This window comes from Nicrophorus vespilloides, unplaced genomic scaffold (assembly GCF_001412225.1).
Source record: "Nicrophorus vespilloides isolate i.1.1-1 unplaced genomic scaffold, Nicve_v1.0, whole genome shotgun sequence".
Taxonomy (NCBI): domain Eukaryota; kingdom Metazoa; phylum Arthropoda; class Insecta; order Coleoptera; family Silphidae; genus Nicrophorus; species Nicrophorus vespilloides.
Genome location: NW_017099765.1, coordinates 25977 through 43559, shown reverse-complemented (window position 1 = coordinate 43559; position 17583 = coordinate 25977). Strand labels below are relative to the sequence as shown.

The following is a 17583-nucleotide window of genomic DNA, read 5'->3' as shown; positions in this document are numbered from 1 at the left end:
AAACAAAATCTCGACAAAATCCCGACAAACAAAATCCCGACAACAAATCCCGACAAACAAAATCTCGACAAAATCCCGACAAAAATCCCGACAAACAAAATCCTGACAAACGGTCGGGATTTCGTTTGTCGGGATTTTGTTTTTCGGGATTTCGATTGTTGGGATTTTGTAACAAAAGTTACGTAATGTTCGTTACGAGACATTCAGCTTTCATACGAGTGGTCGATGATGTAATTATCTAAGGGGTTGTCGAGAAATTCACAGGGTTTTCGAGTTATTAAAGAAAATCCTTTTTTCCAATTTCTCCAGTAGTCTCATTGGGGTTGTCACATTTTTTTTGCTAATTTCTGCAGCTCTTAGCAGGCGACGATTGTGTGATCATGTGTGATTGTGTAGCGCCATCTATTAAATACTAAATCGAACAAAATGTTTGAAATAATTTTTATCAAATAGATACAAAAATATAAAATACTTGCTATAAATTAATATCAAAACTTATGTTTCTTTAAGTTAATCTATTAATATAGTTCTTCAAAATATATTTTTTTGATAAATCTATATCATTGCTAATCATAACCAACAAAAAAAAAACGTCCAGCGAAACAGAGATTTTTCCAAACGAAAATGGGTGATGATTATTCGAACGTTAGCATAGCTCCTTGCAAATACGAATGTGAGTAGAAATGTAGAAGAAATCGAATTGGAATTAATCAAATAATTCTTTCAGATTTAGACCACACGGCTGATGTGCAGCAAGTAACCCCAGAGAAAATAATTTAGCAAAAGTATTAACTGTAACTGAACTTTTAGATTGCATGCGTGGGGTGATAGCCTCAAGGAAGCATTCGAACAATGTGGGATGGCAATGTTTGGATACATGACTGAACTAGATTCTGTGGAAATCGAGGATGTTCATGAAATTGAAGCAACAGGGGATGATCTGGAGGGTCTGCTTTATCATTTCCTAGACGAGCTGCTTTTCCTGTTCAGCTGTGAGCCGAACATCATCTGCAAGAAGGTGGAAATCGTGACTTTCGATGTTGACGGCGCCGAGATGAAAATCAAGTGCAAATGCTATGGCGAAGAATTTCTTATAGGGAAACATCCGCAAGGCACCGAGGTCAAAGCCATTACGTATTCCGCTATGCAGATCATCGACGACGCCGACAAACACGAAGTTTATGTTATTATAGATATATGATAAATTTGTTTATTTGTTTATTATTATTTTACTCCCTTGCACATAACATTTTGCGTGTCGGCTCAAAGAGTTATAAGCATTCGCAAATTCAAAAATTTCCCTTCTTTTCTACATTCGCTTTTGGGGGATGTGCGACATCTGTGTTTATTTATTTCGTTACGAATGATAGGTTAAAGTCTGAAATGGGCTGGAAACAATAGCGCAAAGGGAAAACAAGTTTTGACGTCGAATGCAATTAAAAACAGTTGAATTTAATTTTTGTAAGAGGTATTCAAGGTGAGATGGAATCGAGGGGGGAGTCGGAATTGCAGCAATTAGTGTCGAGCGACGGTGACTGCGACAATGAAGACAGCATAGTGCAAGACGATATCACAGACACAACAATGACTGAGATCAAAGTGATCTCTCCTGTACGGAGCAACAAGGTTTGCCAATTGATGTAGCACAACTGTTTTCACTGTTTTCATTAACTCTATCAGGTTTCATCGTCTGGAAACACAAGTCACAGTTCAGCATCGAGAGGTGGTGGTGGTGGAGGAGGTGGACACAAGAGCATCAAGAAGAATAACCACAACAACAACAACACAAACACAACAAACTCCAGTATACTGTACGTGAACGAGAAGAGGACCAACAACAAAGAATCATCAGTGAAATCGAATACAGTTAGGCCAAGGAATCTGCACAAAGGTGAGTCCATTCAAATCTAATTAACACCCGATCCACCATATTTTCTGTAGTAATTTACACCTTCTTTTCTTGACAATTCATCGACGTATTCGGATTTTTCGTGGGTAAAGAGTTGTTTGTATGACAAGAGCAATAATAAATAATTTCCCATTTTTTCAGTTGTGTGTAGTAGTATTAAACGTTTTTATTTCTGCATGGAATTTAGATGCACGTAAAAAAAATATACACCACCATTCATTTTTATCTGAAGTTCCTGACGTTCGCCACATGGAGAGGGCTCTGCTCGGCCTCCTCGCGGATTTTCACTCGGGCAAGCTGAAGGCGTTCGCCAGCGGATGCACTATGGAGCAGATGACCAGTATTCGGGAGCAGCAGGAGAAACTGGCCAAGCTGCATTTCGATTTGGGTTCGGCCGTCAGCGAGCCCTCTTTGAGCGACGACAGTCTGAGGAAGTCGCACAGCACCATGGGACATTTGATTCAGAGATTGGAACAGTTGAGTGTTTGCATTGAGGGCCTACATACGAATGACAAATGATTAATTATATTTTTCTTCCTTCATCTCTTCTCCTACGTGTGTGTGTGTGTTTTGTTTTTTGTTAATTTATAATTTTTGCTTCTTTTTCTCTGTCTCCGATTCAGTTTTGTTTCCTAAAAAAAAAACAACAACAACAAATGAATATAAATACGACAACACTAACACTTGAATTTCTCACCTCCTCCATAACGGCTTTCCGCTGCGTTCTTTGCGCTCACGAAAGTCCTTTGCAGTTTGGTTTTCTTGGATTCCCTGTACTTAGCGGCAATATCTTTTGAAAGCTCTGCAACTCTCACCATTATCTCCTTCGGATAACTAAACATATACACAAGTTGTTTTATCAATAATTATATTATTTACATTGTTTTCTATATACTTACACACAGCCCAGCATCTCTATGTTTGTAAACGTTCTTGCCAGAGCGACCAAGTATTCCTCTGAGAATTGTCCCTTGTATGCAGTCATAAACTCCTTCCTGAGCTGCCAGTGCTGATCCGGCTCAGTTTCATCATAATACTGTTCAATGTCCCAATCCTTTGAATATTCCACAGCCATCGTTATTAACTGTTTCTTTACAATCTAAATTTATGTACACAAAATATAGCAAATAATTTGAGGTTATGCAGCAACGAACCAAGACTGACGATTTAATCTTGCTTCAACTTTCATTTCCTCTTCATCCAAATTCGTTACCAACCACAAAAAAAAAATTCTTTCAGTATACCAACTGTTACTAATTACAAATCACCAGACGGTATTATCTTTTTATCAATTTGTTTACTTAAAATCGTTGATCATTTATATATAGTTTATATATTGAATTTAAAAGAAACGAATTTTAATTTACGAATTGCTCAATTCGTATTATTTAAATTACCCTAAATTTAGAGAAAATAAATAATTTATATACTTTGTTTTAGAACTCTTTAAATTATCTGTACATGAATCATCTGTAAAAGACTGTTATTCTGTTTTGCTTTGATTTTTCTTAATTTATGTAACAATTTTTATTTAGTGTGGATTGGTTGGTTGCCTACAAAATTCAAGAGTTTTTGGGGGAAATTTAAAAACATTTTTAATAAATAAATAAATTTCGAAAAATATAAAATTTATGTAGAAATAATTTACAAAAAAAAAAAAACATTTATTTCAATTTACAAGTGATCGCAGGTAAAACAACGTAAGTATTTTCGTATTGAGCAATGGCTAAATTGTATACAATAAATAAACTACCCTTTTCTTTTTCTGTTGTTGTAATAATGAAATCTCGTTCTCAGTTCGGGTTTTGAAAATCGTAGGAGATTCGATTCTTCTTCTTCTTCCTCTTCTTCGGTGGGCGTCGAAGAGAGAGGGGTGTGAGACGGGGGGGGGACGAGGAACATACAAAAATATACACAATAATCGTTACAAACTAAATTATAAAGCACTTATTTTTAATGGCTGTTAACCATTCTTTCCTTGGGGGGGTTTGTGAGGAGAAGGAGGGCATGTTTATATTTATTCGTCCAAATAATGAATAATCTGAACATTATTCCGTCCGTTATTCTGTCTATCAAAATCCTTTTTACACAATTAAAAAACTAGAAAATGAAACATCTCTGGACTCGCGATTTTTAAGAAAATCAACAACAACATTTCTTTAAGAATCCGCGCAGTCGCATCTCCGAATTACATAAAAAATATATATATGTATATATATATCATATCGTGTCCTAAAAAATGTACAATTGTGTCACTAATTCATTCATTCATTCATTGTTCGTCTTCTCCTATTTTTTTCTTTTCTTTTATACTTCCAACACTATAACTAACACACTACGACAGAGTGCGTGTATCAGTTCATCGAATTGTCGCACTCCGCCTCCTTTTGAGATTCCAACACAGACACAGCCACAGCCACTTGATCGTTATTCGTGATTTCGCTCGACGAGCAATTAGTACTACTAGTATTAGAATTGAGGATGGTCGTAGCACCGGTACAATTCTGCTGGTTCGTCACCGAGTCCATATTGCTCACTATGTTTAATACTTCCAACGGTTGATCCACCCCGTCGATTATTATGTCCTCCGAAGTGTGCTCCCCATCTGAAACATTCAGAAAATTGAAGAACAATTGTAACAATTGAGGTACGAAGAGAGTAATTACTTTTGGATATAATCTTTCCGCCGATGGGAAGGACTTTGATGCCGGTCTTGGTGTTGAGCACCTGCACGGGCATGATCTTCTTGTTGGCGGTGGTCCGCATCGTGACGACCTTCTGCTTGACCGAATTCTGGATGTGTATGGCGGGGGCGGTCGTTGCGTTGCCGGAGACGATCTTCACCTTGTCCAGGTTCTTCATCGAGAAGTTCTTCAGCGGAAATGTGGAGAGCGTCCGTTGGATAATCGTGGAACTGGTCAGCGTCTGCGGCGTCGAGACGACAATCAACTTCTGACCCGAACTGGTCGTCACCGTTTTCGTCGGCGGAATAGGCTTCCGCGGCGTGCAAACCTTGAACGTCTTCTGCATCACCTCGTTCGCACCGCCTCCCGCCTTGATTGTCAATTGGTTCACTTTCGCGCTACCACTTGTACAACTACCACTACTACCACCACCACTACCAACACCAGCAGCAGCAACAGAACTTCCACTGATGTTGGGCGCGTTCACGTACACTTTGTTATGATGGTTAGGCACTGGTTTCGATTCGTCCTTCGCGTCCTCCGATGGTAGAGGTGCAGGAGCCGACCCACCGCACGACGGCTCCGGCCTCTGCTCTTCGACCGCACAACCACCGGTCGGTCCGTGAATGCTTATGTTCTGCAAGATGTTGATTTTAGGACTGATTTGCGACGATGCGCTGATTACCTTCGTCTGCATTTTCGCCATCGGCGATTGCATCATCACCTTCGGCATCTCACCATCCTGCGGTTTCATCTTAATCACCTGCTCTTTTTGTCTAGTTTTACTCTTTTGCCTATAAACAGAAAAAAAAATACAATATAATAAAATATAATACAATGATTTTTAATATTGTTCAAGAGAAAAACAATGTGATGTTTTTAATTCTATACTGATTAAAATATTTACCTTATTCCTGTACTATAATAAAAATCACATTACTGTGCATGCTAATAGAATAATTATTTGAATGCAGTAGGTCAAATATGAAATACAGTAATTTTAAAATTGTTTCACTATTGATTAATGCTAATTTACACCAGAACAAAATTTCAAATCTACATACTTCAACAAGCTTGTATAATCTATAAATTAACTGACTAAATCAAATCTAACTTTTTTTTTCATATATGAATCATTAATTGCAATTAAAATACATTTTCAGAACTATAGTAATATTGTTAGATGCTAATAGAATACTACATGAAAATAGGATTTCAAAAGAAATAAATTGTATTAAATTGCGTAATTCTGCTTGCATTACACTATTTATATTATGTTTCAAAGAGTTTTACATTGATTTAGAGGCTGTTAAAATATTCAAGAGAGGGGTATATTTGAACTACTTTTGTCCAGTCTACTAACCTAAGTAATTGAGATAATGATAATTAGTGAATTATTTTTTTAAAAGACCATTTTTGATGCATTGGAAACAGTTATAGTAATTTCAAGGGAAATATACATTAGCCTGAAAACTGGTAAACCTCTAGTAAAAAGTCAACTCAAATCTAATAGGTACACTAACTAACTACAAATTCATACCTATAAATTTGTTGTATTTTGCTAATTTTGGGGGGACCCATCATGTTGTTGTTGTCAACGCTGAGCGATAATTTCCTCTTCTTGATCTCCGGTTCGCTCAGCCTGAATTGCATATTCTTTCCCGTTCCGTCTGAGGTGCTAGCATTGATGTGGGTGGGCGAAATCGGAGGGGGCCTTTTCCTCTCGGTGCACGAGGGCGAAGGCAGTTGCTTATTAATCTTGCTTGCAGTATCCGCAACTTCGTCCGCAATAGCCGAGTACGCTGTTTGCGGTGCGATCCTCGCCATAAGCGGTATCAGCCTTTGCCCCTCCTCGGCCCATTCATCGTTCGAATGTTTCTCGCCGTTGACGCTGAAGAGAAGAGAACACAATTTTAAAGAAAATTGCAACAGAATGAAGCGTTCACTTACTGGTAGGCAATGGTGCACAGCTTCTCATCATTGACAACCCTCCTGACCTCAGCCTTGTGTCTCTCCTGGGAGATGTGCAGGATGCTGCCAGTCTCCTTCAGTATCTTTAGCTTTTCACTGTCTAATGCACCCTGCGCTCGCAGGGCGCTCACCAACCCGCTGAACGCGTCAATCTCTGCAAAGAGGAGAAGAAAACCATATTAGAGGTGCTCAAATTGGATGCACACAAAAGCAGCCACACGACTAACAAACAGCACTGTTTGTGTGTGTGAGCTTGTGTTTTCTATCGGTCAGAGGATAACATACCTAGGCATCTTAGGTGTTGCATCGATTCCTCTTTAGTCATGTCCAACAGGATGGGCCACATTATTGTGAATCTCCGTCGCACATATCCACAGTTTTTGACAAGAGCAGAGAGAGCGGAGTTATATAGCGTCTATTGTTGGTTAGGTTAGGTCAGCTCAATCTCTTCTCAGGCTGTGGTGCCCCCATGGTGCCGGCTCTTCGCCACGCATACTACGATCCGATCCGAATGTGTCTCACCGGTCCAAAGGGGCCGCATTCTATCCCCGATTTTCGAATCCCACCGACACTCGCATATACAAAATAACTTTTGACAACTTGTTTTAAGCGGTAACAACTGCAGCCAACTCAAATCGAAAAGACGGCGATCTCCTGCGGGTTAAAAGAAAACTCTTCGTAGATGAGATCGTACCGCAGCATCACATTAGAGGCGAACCCTTCGCCCTCCCGTCCAAGCCCCCCACAAACGTAAGCGCTTCAAATAAATAACTTTCACTTTCGTTCCGGTAGTTCGAACGATGCTGCACTTTCGAACTACCAAACGAAAACTTTTTTAAACTATCAATCATGCGCCTAGCTTCAACCCGATGTTGGGCACCTCTGGTGTCGCGCGCTCCAAAACAATTCGAAATTCGCAATCAAAATTTTTAACGTCTCACAATCATATCAGTACGTAAATTATTACATTTTTATACGTCATAAAAACACGTGCGTATACTTTCAATTACAAGTTAAGAAATGTTGCAGAGCTTACCTTACTATAAAATCGATCACTTGATATTTCAATTTACATTCATATCACACCGAAGATTAAAAGATGTTTTAAAATATCATTGCATTCTCGCACTTGTCAACAAATTACAAATGTTTCTTTGTTTTTTTTTTATTATTAATTAACGATTATTACGTTGGTAATTTGCGTTGCAACTCGCATTAGACAAATGACAACTAATGTTGCCAATATACATTCTTTAAATTTACTACTGTACATTTTGCCAACCTGAAATCATAGTTATTTTTGCAGTATTGGTTTAAATTAGAATATTCGTAGGATTAATTACCACACGTAGTTAAGGAGTAATAAAATATTTGCAATTTCAACTCTCAATTTTATTACTCAACATTTAACATAATCTTTAAATTGTATATTCGTTGACTTGGTTAGCGTTTGTGGTTATCTAGTAATTAGCAATTTTTTGAGGCTTAAAATAAAATTTAAATATTTATTAAATGCAACAAAATAATATAATGGAAATAATAATATATAAATATATTATAGATATATATTGTATATAAAAAATAAGCATCTTAGAATTAAAATACGCAGTTTCTTTTTTCAATACTTTCTCAATTTGCGAATTGTGGTGTTCACTTGGTGACGGTGTGCATAGCTTTAGCAAGGTATTCAACGTTCTTCGACGTTACTCCGGCCATGGAGATGCGACCATCCTTGGTCAGGTAGATGCTGAAGTCCTTCGTGAGTTTTCCAACCTGAGAAGCAACAAATTAGTGTTTTGCAAAGTTGATTAATCAAAGCAAAGAAGTTACCTGTTCCGGTGTCATTCCGGTGTAGCAGAACATGCCGATTTGATCGGTGATGTGCTCCCAATTTCTGGTGGAACCCTCCTTCTTCAGATTCTCCTTAAGAGCGAAACGAACGGAAATGATCCTGTCGGCCATTCCCTTCACCTCGGTCATCCTGAAACACGCAAATATTTACTATTAGTTTTATAATACAATTTTTACTTTTATAAAACACAACCATTGAGCTTTAAGGTTGGCGTCTGTTAAGATCTCCGTGGCGATCCTGGCACCGTTGATCGGTGGATTCGAGTACATGGCTCTGATGAGGATCTTCACCTGCGACATGATCTTGCTCGCAGATTCTTTGTCGGTGGTGATCAGGGAGAACGTGCCCGCTCTTTCACCGTACAATCCCATGTTCTTGGCGAAGCTCTGCGACAGGGCCATCTCGTGTCCGTCCTTCAAGAAGATGCGAACGGCGTTGGCGTCCTTATCGAAGTTTCCAGAAGCGAAACCTTGGTAGGCCATATCGAAATAGGGGAAGAGATTCCTCTTCTTCATCAACTGCGACATTTCAGCCCACTGCTCCGGATTCGGATCCACACCTGTAGGATTGTGAGCGCACGCATGTAACAGTATGATGCTCTTCTCTGGAATGTTCTGCAATTTAAACGAAATAAATACACAAGTGTTGAAGGAGAACAAACGGAATCTTACGTTGATATCGTTGAGGGCGCCTTGGAAGTCGAATCCGCAAGTCTTCGGGTCGTAGAACTTGTAATGTTTGACATCGAGACCGGAATGCTTGAAGAGCGGAATATGGTTGCCCCAGGTCGGTGTAGGCAGGTAGACGACTTTGTTTCCGGGAAAGAAGTTGTTGAGGAAGGCACCGCCTATCCTCAACGATCCAGTTCCGGAGATGGTCTGCGATGTAGCGTTGCAACCGTTGGCGACGTGCTGAGAGTCCTCGCCAAGAGCCAAAAGGATTGATTGCTTGCAGAATTCCGCCGTGCCGGAGATCGGTGCGTACTCTTTGTCCATGTTCTTCGACTTTATTATCTCCTCGGCCTTACGGACTGTGGGTAAAACGTAAGGTTTTCCATTGTCGTCCCTGTAAGCTCCGACACCCAAATTGATCTTGTTCGGATTGGAGTCCTTCTTGTAAGCTTCGGTGATCCCAAGGATCGCATCTGGAGGTCCCATCTGCACATTAGACCACCAAGAACTAAAATGAAAATTTAAGTAAAATTATCGTACTCAAAGAAAATCAAACTTTCCAATTAGATTTGCTTCAAAGTTCAAAAGAACGTGGTAGGCAACTTTAATTACATATTATTATTATTCCATTATCTACGAGATGATACCGATGATTTTGAATAAACCCTCTACTAATTGAATATACTTGATAACTTACAAATAAATTCGAGACTATCAAACACGAAACGTAGACGCATTGATCCAATTCTATAATAGGCAACTCAAATAGCATAATTACACTGCGACATTATTTAATTACAACACTTTTAATAAATCAATTTGCATGAGAATGCTACAAAAGTGCTATAAATCAAAAATACAAAGACGGTAATTTATTATTTTTGTTTTGTTTATGAAAAGAGTATGTAACTTTAATTACATATTTTTTGACAAAAATATTTTTATCTTACTTTCGAGTCGTAAGATATTATTTATTTGCACAGTTAATATGATAATGCGACTTCGTTATTAATTCAAATTACTTGATAATTAGAATCTAAAATAATGAATGCAAAAAAAAAATAATCATGAAGTTGCAAATTATTGCGTTGCTTGTATTTATAATTATTTAGAAACTATTATCTAAGAAAGGCTAAAATTTTTTTTGAAGATCTTTAATTTAATTTTGAAGATTGTACATATTTGATTAAGATTAGATTGATATTGGCAAAAACAAAACTAATCAATGCAGCATTAAAAAAAAAGCGATCAAGCTATCGTCAAGATAATTTGAACTTCTCGTTATAATTGATTGATTGAATTCCTCCGATGCACGATTTCGTTGCACACGAAAAACATGCGAAATTCTATGAAAAAATGCAGGAAAAAAAAAAGTACGTAAGGTGTATATAACCTAAACTCTCACCTGGCTCTTTGGAGGGATCCTCCATTCTTGTTTAGGGCGAAAAGCAGGGACGTTTTCAATGCCATTCTGTATCAAGTTTTTCTGACGAAATGCCGATGGAAATTGAGTGTTTTTTTTTTTGAGCAAGAGTGACCGGGTCCTGGACCAATTGGATTGACCTTAACCGCGCGGCGTGCACCAATCGAGTGACGACATCGTCGGTATTACAACCAATCAAATGGCGCCACTAGCGGAGGGGATTGGTGGGGATCCTTTGAAGGCATCGGATATGAATGTGTTTGTGTGTGTGGAAAGTTTCTTATCTATAATTAAAATTTTTATTTAAACTTATTATCGGCGCGCTATTTTCGTTTCTTGTATATCAAATATCGATGAGAAACTTAACACTAAGAGGAAAAAATTAATTTATAATTGAAAATCTCAATGATCGATGCTTTAAAACTCGCTGCTGCTGCTTTCGCTGGACGTATTCAAGCATATTACACTATCTGTATCTGAGCTGTACATCGAAGAAGACCTGTCGGTAGATTCGTCTCTACGTTTCTCTGTCAACTGCTGCTTCCTGAGTGCCTCATATTTCTTGTTCAACTCGCTCAATGCGCAGTTGTATTCGTTTATCCTGAAGACATAACAATTATATATGTATTAAATACACTTCTTGAGAATTCAATAAATACAAACATTTAAGATTTGTAATTAAGATGGGAATATGGGAAAGTAGAAAAATAATGACTTACTCTTTGTCGTGTTCGCTTTTGATCTCTGCAATCATACGTTCGAACTCATTGATAAGCTGTCTGCGTACCATGCGTTCCCCGACCTCGATCTCGTCCTGCAGGATTTTGTACTCCTCCAGGAGGCGAGAGTTCATCTCGTTCAGTCTTGAAATCTCCTCTTTCATATCCGTGTGGTCGCAATAAACGCAATCATCTGTCGCATCATGGAATTCCGAAATATTGCTGCTGCTGCTCCTCCTTCCTCCGACGATCGACGGCTTCCGCATCACGACGATGTCCTTGGCGATCGCCGAGAAATTAAAGACGTGCAGATTCTCGTTAAAGTACTCCTTCACCGGATTGACGTTGACGATCATCGCGAGGTCCTCGTACCCCAAAAGCGCGCGCTGCAACAGTTGCGTCAGCTTCGATTCCCTGAACGGAATCGGCTTGACGCTCTTCGAGATCCTCACTTTCCTCAGCACCTCCAGACACCGTCCCAATACCATCAGCGAGGTGTTGATGTTGTTCGCCTCCTTCAGCCGTTTTCCTGCGTTCTGCGTGTTCCTGACCCTCTCCGTTCCAGCCAGATCGCAAAAGTTGAACACGCACTGCCTCTGGGCGTGAACCAGCGTTATGGAGAAGATGCAGTGCGATCGGCTCGAATGGGAATTCACTGATGTCGAGGCGTACTGCAGCTTTGTCATGCCGTATTGGAAGACTTGGAAAGCGTGATGGGCGGTCGGCACGTACACGTTCTTCAGGTTCTGAACGTAAGCAACACCGTTGTTGTTAATCAATTTCAGCTTTTGCCGCGTCTTCGATTTGTGCTCTTTCAGATCAAGCAGATCGTAGATGTTCTCGTTGTAGATTTCGGCGAACGAAACCCAAACGCCCGGCGCTAAATCGTCCGGTACTTTGATACTTTCCTCTTCGCACGTCATCTCATTTAACATCATCCTAAACACAATAATAATAATGTTAATAATTCAGCTTAATTTTAATAAGCAAACTAACTTGAAAGTCTTAGCGTCTGCGTTCTTTGCTATGATCTCGTTCAAGACTTTACCATCCTCCAAGTTTGCAGGCTTCAATCCGGTCTTGGACAACTTGAAGCTTGGTTTCATCGGCAATTCCGGTAGAGTTTTGAACAGAAAGTTCAAACTTCGCGGGATTATCCCCGGCGCTTTCACTTTTCCCATCACCGTGTACGTTTTCCCTACAATATTAATATATTATTAATTAATTAGTATTAATTGTTCAATTACTACCGGCTCCCGAAGTTCCATAACACAGGACAGTCGCGCTTTGCCCCTGGATGAAGTTCCAAAGGCGCTGTCTCACTACGGAATCAAAGATCTCCTCTTGCTTCGTCTCCGGTGGAAATATGTGCGTGAACATGAATTGCTTGTCCAGACTGTCCGAATAATCGAAATCCCTGCACGTAATCACGTCCTCCTCGATCTCATACATGTTGCACACCTGCTCATTTTTTACACGCAAAAACACGTCCATCTGATTCTCTTCAATCTACAAGTCTCACACATCAAAATGATTTAACTCTAAACTAATTGAATTTAAGTCAACTTACATCGTCTTCATATGTTCTGTCCATAATTAAAACTTACTTATTTACACTTAATGCTTTCCACAAACACAATTATTCCAAATACATAAAAAAAAACTTATTTTATTGAGAAATACCAATAACTTTTCGAATTGATTCGAAAAATTTAAATTCCCTAGATCCTCTCAATAATTTTTGTAATTCCCGCTGATGCGCGCATCGACTGTTTGTATTGAATTGTTGCTGGGCGACGGTAAATAGTTTTCCTTCGGCTCAAAATTTCGTTGTCGATTTTTGAAAAGTGCTTCTACAACATTTCACGATGGTCGAGTGTTTCGGTGAGTTTCATCCTATTATTTAACGTAAGTGTGTGTGTTATTAAATTGTAATTCGTAGAAGACATAAATTTCTCCGATCTGAGCGTGGACGATAAGGACAAACAGTTCCACTCTGTTGTGGGTCACATCGAGGACATCCTGATGGAGGACGAGTTCGTCGCGATGCACAATGCGTTCATGGAGAAACATTGGACCGAATTCGAGGATACGGAGGAGAACAAGTTCATCTACACGGACATCTTCAGGGAGTACGGCCGCACCATCGAGAAGTATATAGAAGAGGAGTTGAACGATCGCGTACCGAACTTCAATATGATTCAATTTGAAAACGAATTGAAGTGAGTGTAGTGCAGGTAATTGATAGTTGTTATTGTTAATAATTAAACAATTTAAGATTGCGACAACACGATTTGGATGGAGAGATCTTCGAGATGCTGGCGACTTTTAGCGATTTTTGCGCGTTCAAAATGATGTTCCTCGACTACAAAAATGTGAGTTTGCGCATGGAATGTTACAAAAATATAATTCAATCGTTTTGTTTGTTCATGATTTGGCTGAAGATGAAGGAGGGGAGGACTGTGGATTTTTCACTGGACCTGAGTGTGTCGAAATACGTTGTAAATCCTTTTTAATCGCTTGCATAAAAAAATTTATATAACGAGTAACGAGTCTCGTGCGAACACACGACAGCAGCATAATAATTATAATAATATTAATCGTAATAATATAACCTAAACAGACGTAAATCAATCAATCAATGCATCAGAATCTCCATCTGCACTAGTCTGCTGTTCGTGTCTCCGGGCATTCGATATGGCAGCATCCCGGTGAAGTTGGTGAGAACCTTGGCTTGCTCTCTAATCACCACCAATTGCTGAAATTAAAAGAAATAGTTTTAAAGTCATTCGCACTTTACACGTGTCGATGTGTAGAAATAGAGACGAACCTTTTCGATAGAGAAATCCGAGAACCTATTGGGCACGTATTCGTTGTCTTTGATCTTCTGGTATTGCGAGAAGTAAATGTTCATCGTGGCCAACAAAATGTCGGGCATGATCTTGCATACGTCAACGTTGACGCACTTAAAGCTGTTCACCCTCTCGTCCAATTCCGACGCTTGCATGGGAATCAGTTTGATATCGCTTAAGCACTAAAAACAATAAATAAATAAAATCAGTTGCAAGTAGTAAATTCAATTTGAAATGCAAAACGCACCTTCAACGCGTGGCTGTAGTTCTTGCTGTGGTAATGCTCGAAGAAGATGAACAGATCTTTGAGGTTGCAGAAGGCGTTCGCCAGATTCGCGGAACAGCTGAAGCCTCCGTTGGAATACCGATCGTAGATCTCGCGGACTTTGGAGAAGAGTCGATTGCGCATAGAACCTTCGCTCGCTGGTAAAGTCACGACCTGCGAGAGCAGCGTGTTCAGAAGAGTCAGAACTTCAGTTTGATTCTGCAAAAAAAAAAAAATATAAATAAAGAACAATATGTTAATAAATGTATTTTTGCAACAACTTACGCATGCGATGTCGTACAACTCGACGGCCTCCTCGAAGGAACCTTTTATGACCAACTGCTTGGCAACATCCATGGCTATTTTCTCGACTGTGATCTCGTTGTGCTTGAACTCGTCCAAAGCCCCTTTAGTCCTGATACCGTTCCTCTGTATTTTCCCGAATATCCTCTCGTATTCCCTAGTCTCTTGCGCCAAATCCCCGACGCACACCACGTACATATTCTGATTGTCGCCGTTCATTATGTTGTGCAGAAGGTAAAAGTAGTTGACGGCTTCCTCGATGCAGTGGATCTCGAATTTGCGCACGTACACCAAGATCAGTCGGACGATGTTCAATCGTCTCGCCGGTTTCGGATCGGAGGGATCCATGAATACTGAAACACAATATGTAATCTCGATTAGTTCTAAATACTATTATTATTGCAATAAGATGATCTTACTTAAAGGACTGGAATAATCGCTGGGTCCAGCCAAGATGTAAAGCTCGTTCAAGGCGATGGCCATGTGTACCGCATGCACTTTATATCTTTCGATTCGCGATAGGAACTCGATGGCTGCTTCGAATTGTCCAGTCAACGCAAGCACCTGGAAGTACAGGTGAGGCTGATGCATCGCATCGTAGTGGCTCTCTCCGTACTCCTCGATTATAGTCCTTTGGAAGTCGAAATAATCGATGTGGTCTTCTTTGGCGTAATCCACTCGGACCAAACACAGCTTCAGCCACAGCCAATCGTCGGCAGTGCGCGCGACTTCGCTGTGTTCATCGACGATATCGCAACAGCCGAGCACGGCCCAGACGATCCTCTTGAATGGATCGGTTTCGTTGCGCACCAATCGCCTGTATTGGTATCTGACAGCCTCTTCTAGTTTCTGGATGTCCGGGTGTTTGGGATTCGAGTATTTTGCTCTGAGAATGGCCACGAGTTCGGGGAAACGCTGCGTCGAACTGCTCTTCTCCAAGCACTCCAAGGCGGCGGAAATATCGCCGCTTCTCAGGCAATAATAAACCATGGGCCACAGCGGACGATCCTCCACATCTCCGTCCACCAGACCGACGTAACCGCCTTGCAACCTGATCCCCAGGTAACTCTTGACCAGAGGATAAGTGCCTGGGATTCCACCGCGCTGAGCGATCATCAAATTTTCGTTGATAACATTCGACATGTACGTCTTGTATCTGTAATGCAACTCACAAATTAAGACTTTCTATTAATACATAATCACAGCGCAACGTACCTAGTCTCAAGGTATTTCTTAGCGTGATGCACCAAATCCATGATGACTAGTTTACTTTTCCTCGCAGAGATCGCGTCTTCCGTAGAGCAGATAGGCTGAATTTCGGTCATAAACTTGATAATTTCCCACATATCATTAACTTTCTGTAACGCAAAATCATTATTGTATGCCTACAATATATTAATATAATATACATACTGTGTCTTTGAATTCTTCAGCTGCTTTTGCAAAGTACGAGACTAAATCGATCTTGGGATCGCCACGCAAAGAACGTTTGTTCAATTCGATGATCTTTGCGGCATAAACGGCCTCTTGATATGTCATATGCATCGACCCGACAATCGGGGATTCCATGAACATGCTCTCCTTCTTCAAAGGATCAATGAAATTCCCGGACGGTCCGGTCATCGCATTCAAGATCTTCCTCTTCTCCTGCTTCCATTCACCACTTTCATGTTCCCAAGTTTGCTCCATAATACTTTTGTAGCACTACAAATTGCAAAATAATAATAATAACGCTTTCAAATACGTTTCAATCAAATTAATACCAGTCGTTTCTCCTCATCAATGATCCCCATAATGCAATTCCTGATTTCATTTTCGAGACACGAATCCAGATCGACATCATCTATGGGATCAATTGTTTCGATGGTCCTCTGCGAGCTGATCAAATCCAATTTCTGGGAAATCCTTGGCAAATCAATACCTTTCGATCCCAGCAGCAAATTACTAAAATGATATATTAGCTTACAAATTTAAGAATAAAAAAAAACAATTCTTACGCTTGGATATCTTTGGAGCCAGTGTGTGCTACACGTGTGTACAGCTCATTGGAGGCCTCCAACACCTGACGCAGGGATCTGTCAACTTTAGGTAGTTCTGTGGGACCCTCTATGTCATGTGTTAATTTCTCCGCCTCGAAAAGCAGATCAGAGAAGTCTGATGCCATCCTGTATGTCTATGTAAACAGAATAAGGTTATGTACAAAAAAAAAATACAATATTACAAGTGTAAATAGAAGATTAAACGTTATATCGTATTGACAATACTTTTCCTACACTGAAAATCACGAACCTACCTAATTTCTGTATATAAATAATAGGGAATTACTTGAAATTGATACACTTTTAAGAGAACCGAAAACACGCCGAGAAACGAAACTAAATTTGACAGCAAAACATTTGAAGAGTAATAGTTTTGACAGTTATTTTGGGCGCCAATGTAATCGCAGTAGTGACAGTAGTTCAAATCAATCAAGAGACAGGCGGGAAAACTTTTTAAACTTTATTTTATCATTTAAAAATGGAAATTAGTTATTGGATTTATATTTTCTAATAAATTAATAAACATTCATGGCTATGGTCGACTGTATCACGAAAATCTGATACGAAAGGACGTTGGTTCGATTCCCAAAAAAAACAACAAAAATTTGTGGTGACTGTTAAACCTGAAAGGGGTAGAAATAGGACCCTTTTCGGGTTTATCAACTTTTTCGTATCGGAAACGGCTACGGTCGTCCTTGATACTAATCAGTACTAATTGTTGATCAAAATATTACTAATAGTTTCACAAGAGAATAAGTTATAGACATTTGATAGGTGATTCCATTGGTAACAATATTATTGTTGATCTATCCATTTTCGAACTTCGAACTTTGGCTTCCCAAGAAATTTTCGAACTAAAATAATTTGTTTATATTTGTTAGCTGATTGCATTTCT

General features: G+C 39.6%; 8 protein-coding genes across 13 annotated transcripts; 3 read left to right on the top strand and 5 right to left on the bottom strand.

The window, feature by feature from the left end:
* Positions 1-401: 401 nt before the first annotated feature.
* LOC108565531 (protein archease-like) lies at positions 402-1205 on the top strand. 2 transcript variants are annotated; one of them, XM_017925045.1, is made up of 3 exons: positions 402-673; positions 728-752; positions 811-1205. In XM_017925045.1, the coding sequence occupies exons 1-3, from the start codon at positions 625-627 to the stop codon at positions 1199-1201; spliced, it is 465 nt and encodes a 154-aa protein (XP_017780534.1). In that variant the 5' UTR covers positions 402-624; the 3' UTR covers positions 1202-1205. The 2 variants fall into 2 exon arrangements, with proteins under 2 accessions (XP_017780534.1, XP_017780535.1); XM_017925046.1 differs by having other exon boundaries at positions 621-673; positions 728-756.
* Positions 1206-1329: 124 nt separating this feature from the next.
* Positions 1330-2499, top strand: LOC108565528 (coiled-coil domain-containing protein 28A). Of its 2 annotated transcripts, none has more exons than XM_017925043.1 (3): positions 1330-1626; positions 1681-1891; positions 2142-2499. In XM_017925043.1, the coding sequence occupies exons 1-3, from the start codon at positions 1483-1485 to the stop codon at positions 2426-2428; spliced, it is 642 nt and encodes a 213-aa protein (XP_017780532.1). In that variant the 5' UTR covers positions 1330-1482; the 3' UTR covers positions 2429-2499. The 2 variants fall into 2 exon arrangements, with proteins under 2 accessions (XP_017780532.1, XP_017780531.1); XM_017925042.1 differs by having other exon boundaries at positions 1334-1626; positions 2097-2499.
* LOC108565530 lies at positions 2446-3177 on the bottom strand. Its single transcript, XM_017925044.1, has 3 exons — positions 2809-3177; positions 2607-2743; positions 2446-2541 (listed from the first exon to the last, which is right to left on the bottom strand). The coding sequence occupies exons 1-3, from the start codon at positions 2982-2984 to the stop codon at positions 2495-2497; spliced, it is 360 nt and encodes a 119-aa protein (XP_017780533.1). The 5' UTR covers positions 2985-3177; the 3' UTR covers positions 2446-2494.
* A 418-nt stretch (positions 3178-3595) lies between these two features.
* On the bottom strand, positions 3596-7644 carry LOC108565533 (BRCA2-interacting transcriptional repressor EMSY). Of its 2 annotated transcripts, XM_017925050.1 has the most exons (6): positions 6850-7644; positions 6544-6718; positions 6134-6484; positions 5279-5387; positions 4576-5230; positions 3596-4514 (listed from the first exon to the last, which is right to left on the bottom strand). In XM_017925050.1, the coding sequence occupies exons 1-6, from the start codon at positions 6908-6910 to the stop codon at positions 4264-4266; spliced, it is 1602 nt and encodes a 533-aa protein (XP_017780539.1). In that variant the 5' UTR covers positions 6911-7644; the 3' UTR covers positions 3596-4263. The 2 variants fall into 2 exon arrangements, with proteins under 2 accessions (XP_017780539.1, XP_017780538.1); XM_017925049.1 differs by having other exon boundaries at positions 4576-5387; positions 6850-7643.
* A 485-nt stretch (positions 7645-8129) lies between these two features.
* LOC108565535 (aspartate aminotransferase, mitochondrial) lies at positions 8130-10666 on the bottom strand. The gene is made up of 5 exons (XM_017925052.1): positions 10493-10666; positions 9088-9595; positions 8609-9030; positions 8395-8545; positions 8130-8337 (listed from the first exon to the last, which is right to left on the bottom strand). Exons 1-5 carry the CDS (start codon positions 10555-10557, stop codon positions 8215-8217), a joined length of 1269 nt encoding a protein of 422 aa, XP_017780541.1. The 5' UTR covers positions 10558-10666; the 3' UTR covers positions 8130-8214.
* Positions 10667-10802: 136 nt separating this feature from the next.
* LOC108565534 (kinesin-like protein subito) lies at positions 10803-12890 on the bottom strand. Its single transcript, XM_017925051.1, has 5 exons — positions 12800-12890; positions 12480-12738; positions 12226-12427; positions 11230-12168; positions 10803-11111 (listed from the first exon to the last, which is right to left on the bottom strand). The coding sequence occupies exons 1-5, from the start codon at positions 12821-12823 to the stop codon at positions 10928-10930; spliced, it is 1608 nt and encodes a 535-aa protein (XP_017780540.1). The 5' UTR covers positions 12824-12890; the 3' UTR covers positions 10803-10927.
* Positions 12891-12941: 51 nt separating this feature from the next.
* Positions 12942-13762, top strand: LOC108565536 (ADP-ribosylation factor-like protein 2-binding protein). 3 transcript variants are annotated; one of them, XM_017925055.1, is made up of 4 exons: positions 12958-13113; positions 13172-13451; positions 13508-13604; positions 13674-13762. In XM_017925055.1, exons 1-4 carry the CDS (start codon positions 13098-13100, stop codon positions 13743-13745), a joined length of 465 nt encoding a protein of 154 aa, XP_017780544.1. In that variant the 5' UTR covers positions 12958-13097; the 3' UTR covers positions 13746-13762. The 3 variants fall into 3 exon arrangements, with proteins under 3 accessions (XP_017780543.1, XP_017780542.1, XP_017780544.1); XM_017925054.1 differs by having other exon boundaries at positions 12942-13113; positions 13175-13451; positions 13508-13762; XM_017925053.1 differs by having other exon boundaries at positions 12953-13113; positions 13508-13762.
* Positions 13763-13808: 46 nt separating this feature from the next.
* Positions 13809-17058, bottom strand: LOC108565532 (nuclear pore complex protein Nup93-like). Its single transcript, XM_017925048.1, has 10 exons — positions 16943-17058; positions 16647-16822; positions 16413-16593; positions 16063-16353; positions 15865-16007; positions 15069-15805; positions 14632-15002; positions 14329-14565; positions 14060-14263; positions 13809-13987 (listed from the first exon to the last, which is right to left on the bottom strand). Exons 2-10 carry the CDS (start codon positions 16811-16813, stop codon positions 13868-13870), a joined length of 2451 nt encoding a protein of 816 aa, XP_017780537.1. The 5' UTR covers positions 16814-16822; positions 16943-17058; the 3' UTR covers positions 13809-13867.
* Between the last annotated feature and the right edge of the window lie 525 nt (positions 17059-17583).

Coding starts and splice junctions, on each gene's coding strand:
- LOC108565531 (XM_017925045.1), top strand. CDS start 625: ATGGGTGATGATTATTCGAACGTTAGCATAGCTCCTTGCAAATACGAA. Junction 674..727: donor AGCTCCTTGCAAATACGAAT/GTGAGTAGAAAT, acceptor TAATTCTTTCAG/ATTTAGACCACACGGCTGAT. Junction 753..810: donor GACCACACGGCTGATGTGCA/GCAAGTAACCCC, acceptor CTGAACTTTTAG/ATTGCATGCGTGGGGTGATA.
- LOC108565528 (XM_017925042.1), top strand. CDS start 1,483: ATGGAATCGAGGGGGGAGTCGGAATTGCAGCAATTAGTGTCGAGCGAC. Junction 1,627..1,680: donor CTCCTGTACGGAGCAACAAG/GTTTGCCAATTG, acceptor TAACTCTATCAG/GTTTCATCGTCTGGAAACAC. Junction 1,892..2,096: donor GCCAAGGAATCTGCACAAAG/GTGAGTCCATTC, acceptor CATGGAATTTAG/ATGCACGTAAAAAAAATATA.
- LOC108565530 (XM_017925044.1), bottom strand. CDS start 2,984: ATGGCTGTGGAATATTCAAAGGATTGGGACATTGAACAGTATTATGAT. Junction 2,744..2,808: donor ATAGAGATGCTGGGCTGTGT/GTAAGTATATAG, acceptor GTATATGTTTAG/TTATCCGAAGGAGATAATGG. Junction 2,542..2,606: donor GGAAAGCCGTTATGGAGGAG/GTGAGAAATTCA, acceptor TTTTTTTTTTAG/GAAACAAAACTGAATCGGAG.
- LOC108565533 (XM_017925049.1), bottom strand. CDS start 6,910: ATGTGGCCCATCCTGTTGGACATGACTAAAGAGGAATCGATGCAACAC. Junction 6,719..6,849: donor GCAACACCTAAGATGCCTAG/GTATGTTATCCT, acceptor TCCTCTTTGCAG/AGATTGACGCGTTCAGCGGG. Junction 4,515..4,575: donor CGGAAAGATTATATCCAAAA/GTAATTACTCTC, acceptor TGAATGTTTCAG/ATGGGGAGCACACTTCGGAG.
- LOC108565535 (XM_017925052.1), bottom strand. CDS start 10,557: ATGGCATTGAAAACGTCCCTGCTTTTCGCCCTAAACAAGAATGGAGGA. Junction 9,031..9,087: donor GCGCCCTCAACGATATCAAC/GTAAGATTCCGT, acceptor TTTAAATTGCAG/AACATTCCAGAGAAGAGCAT. Junction 8,338..8,394: donor CCGGAATGACACCGGAACAG/GTAACTTCTTTG, acceptor GTTGCTTCTCAG/GTTGGAAAACTCACGAAGGA.
- LOC108565534 (XM_017925051.1), bottom strand. CDS start 12,823: ATGGACAGAACATATGAAGACGAT. Junction 12,739..12,799: donor ACAGAACATATGAAGACGAT/GTAAGTTGACTT, acceptor TGAGACTTGTAG/ATTGAAGAGAATCAGATGGA. Junction 12,169..12,225: donor GCAGACGCTAAGACTTTCAA/GTTAGTTTGCTT, acceptor TATTGTGTTTAG/GATGATGTTAAATGAGATGA.
- LOC108565536 (XM_017925053.1), top strand. Junction 13,452..13,507: donor CAATTTGAAAACGAATTGAA/GTGAGTGTAGTG, acceptor AAACAATTTAAG/ATTGCGACAACACGATTTGG.
- LOC108565532 (XM_017925048.1), bottom strand. CDS start 16,813: ATGGCATCAGACTTCTCTGATCTGCTTTTCGAGGCGGAGAAATTAACA. Junction 14,566..14,631: donor AGTTGTACGACATCGCATGC/GTAAGTTGTTGC, acceptor TTTTTTTTGCAG/AATCAAACTGAAGTTCTGAC. Junction 14,264..14,328: donor ACTACAGCCACGCGTTGAAG/GTGCGTTTTGCA, acceptor TATTGTTTTTAG/TGCTTAAGCGATATCAAACT.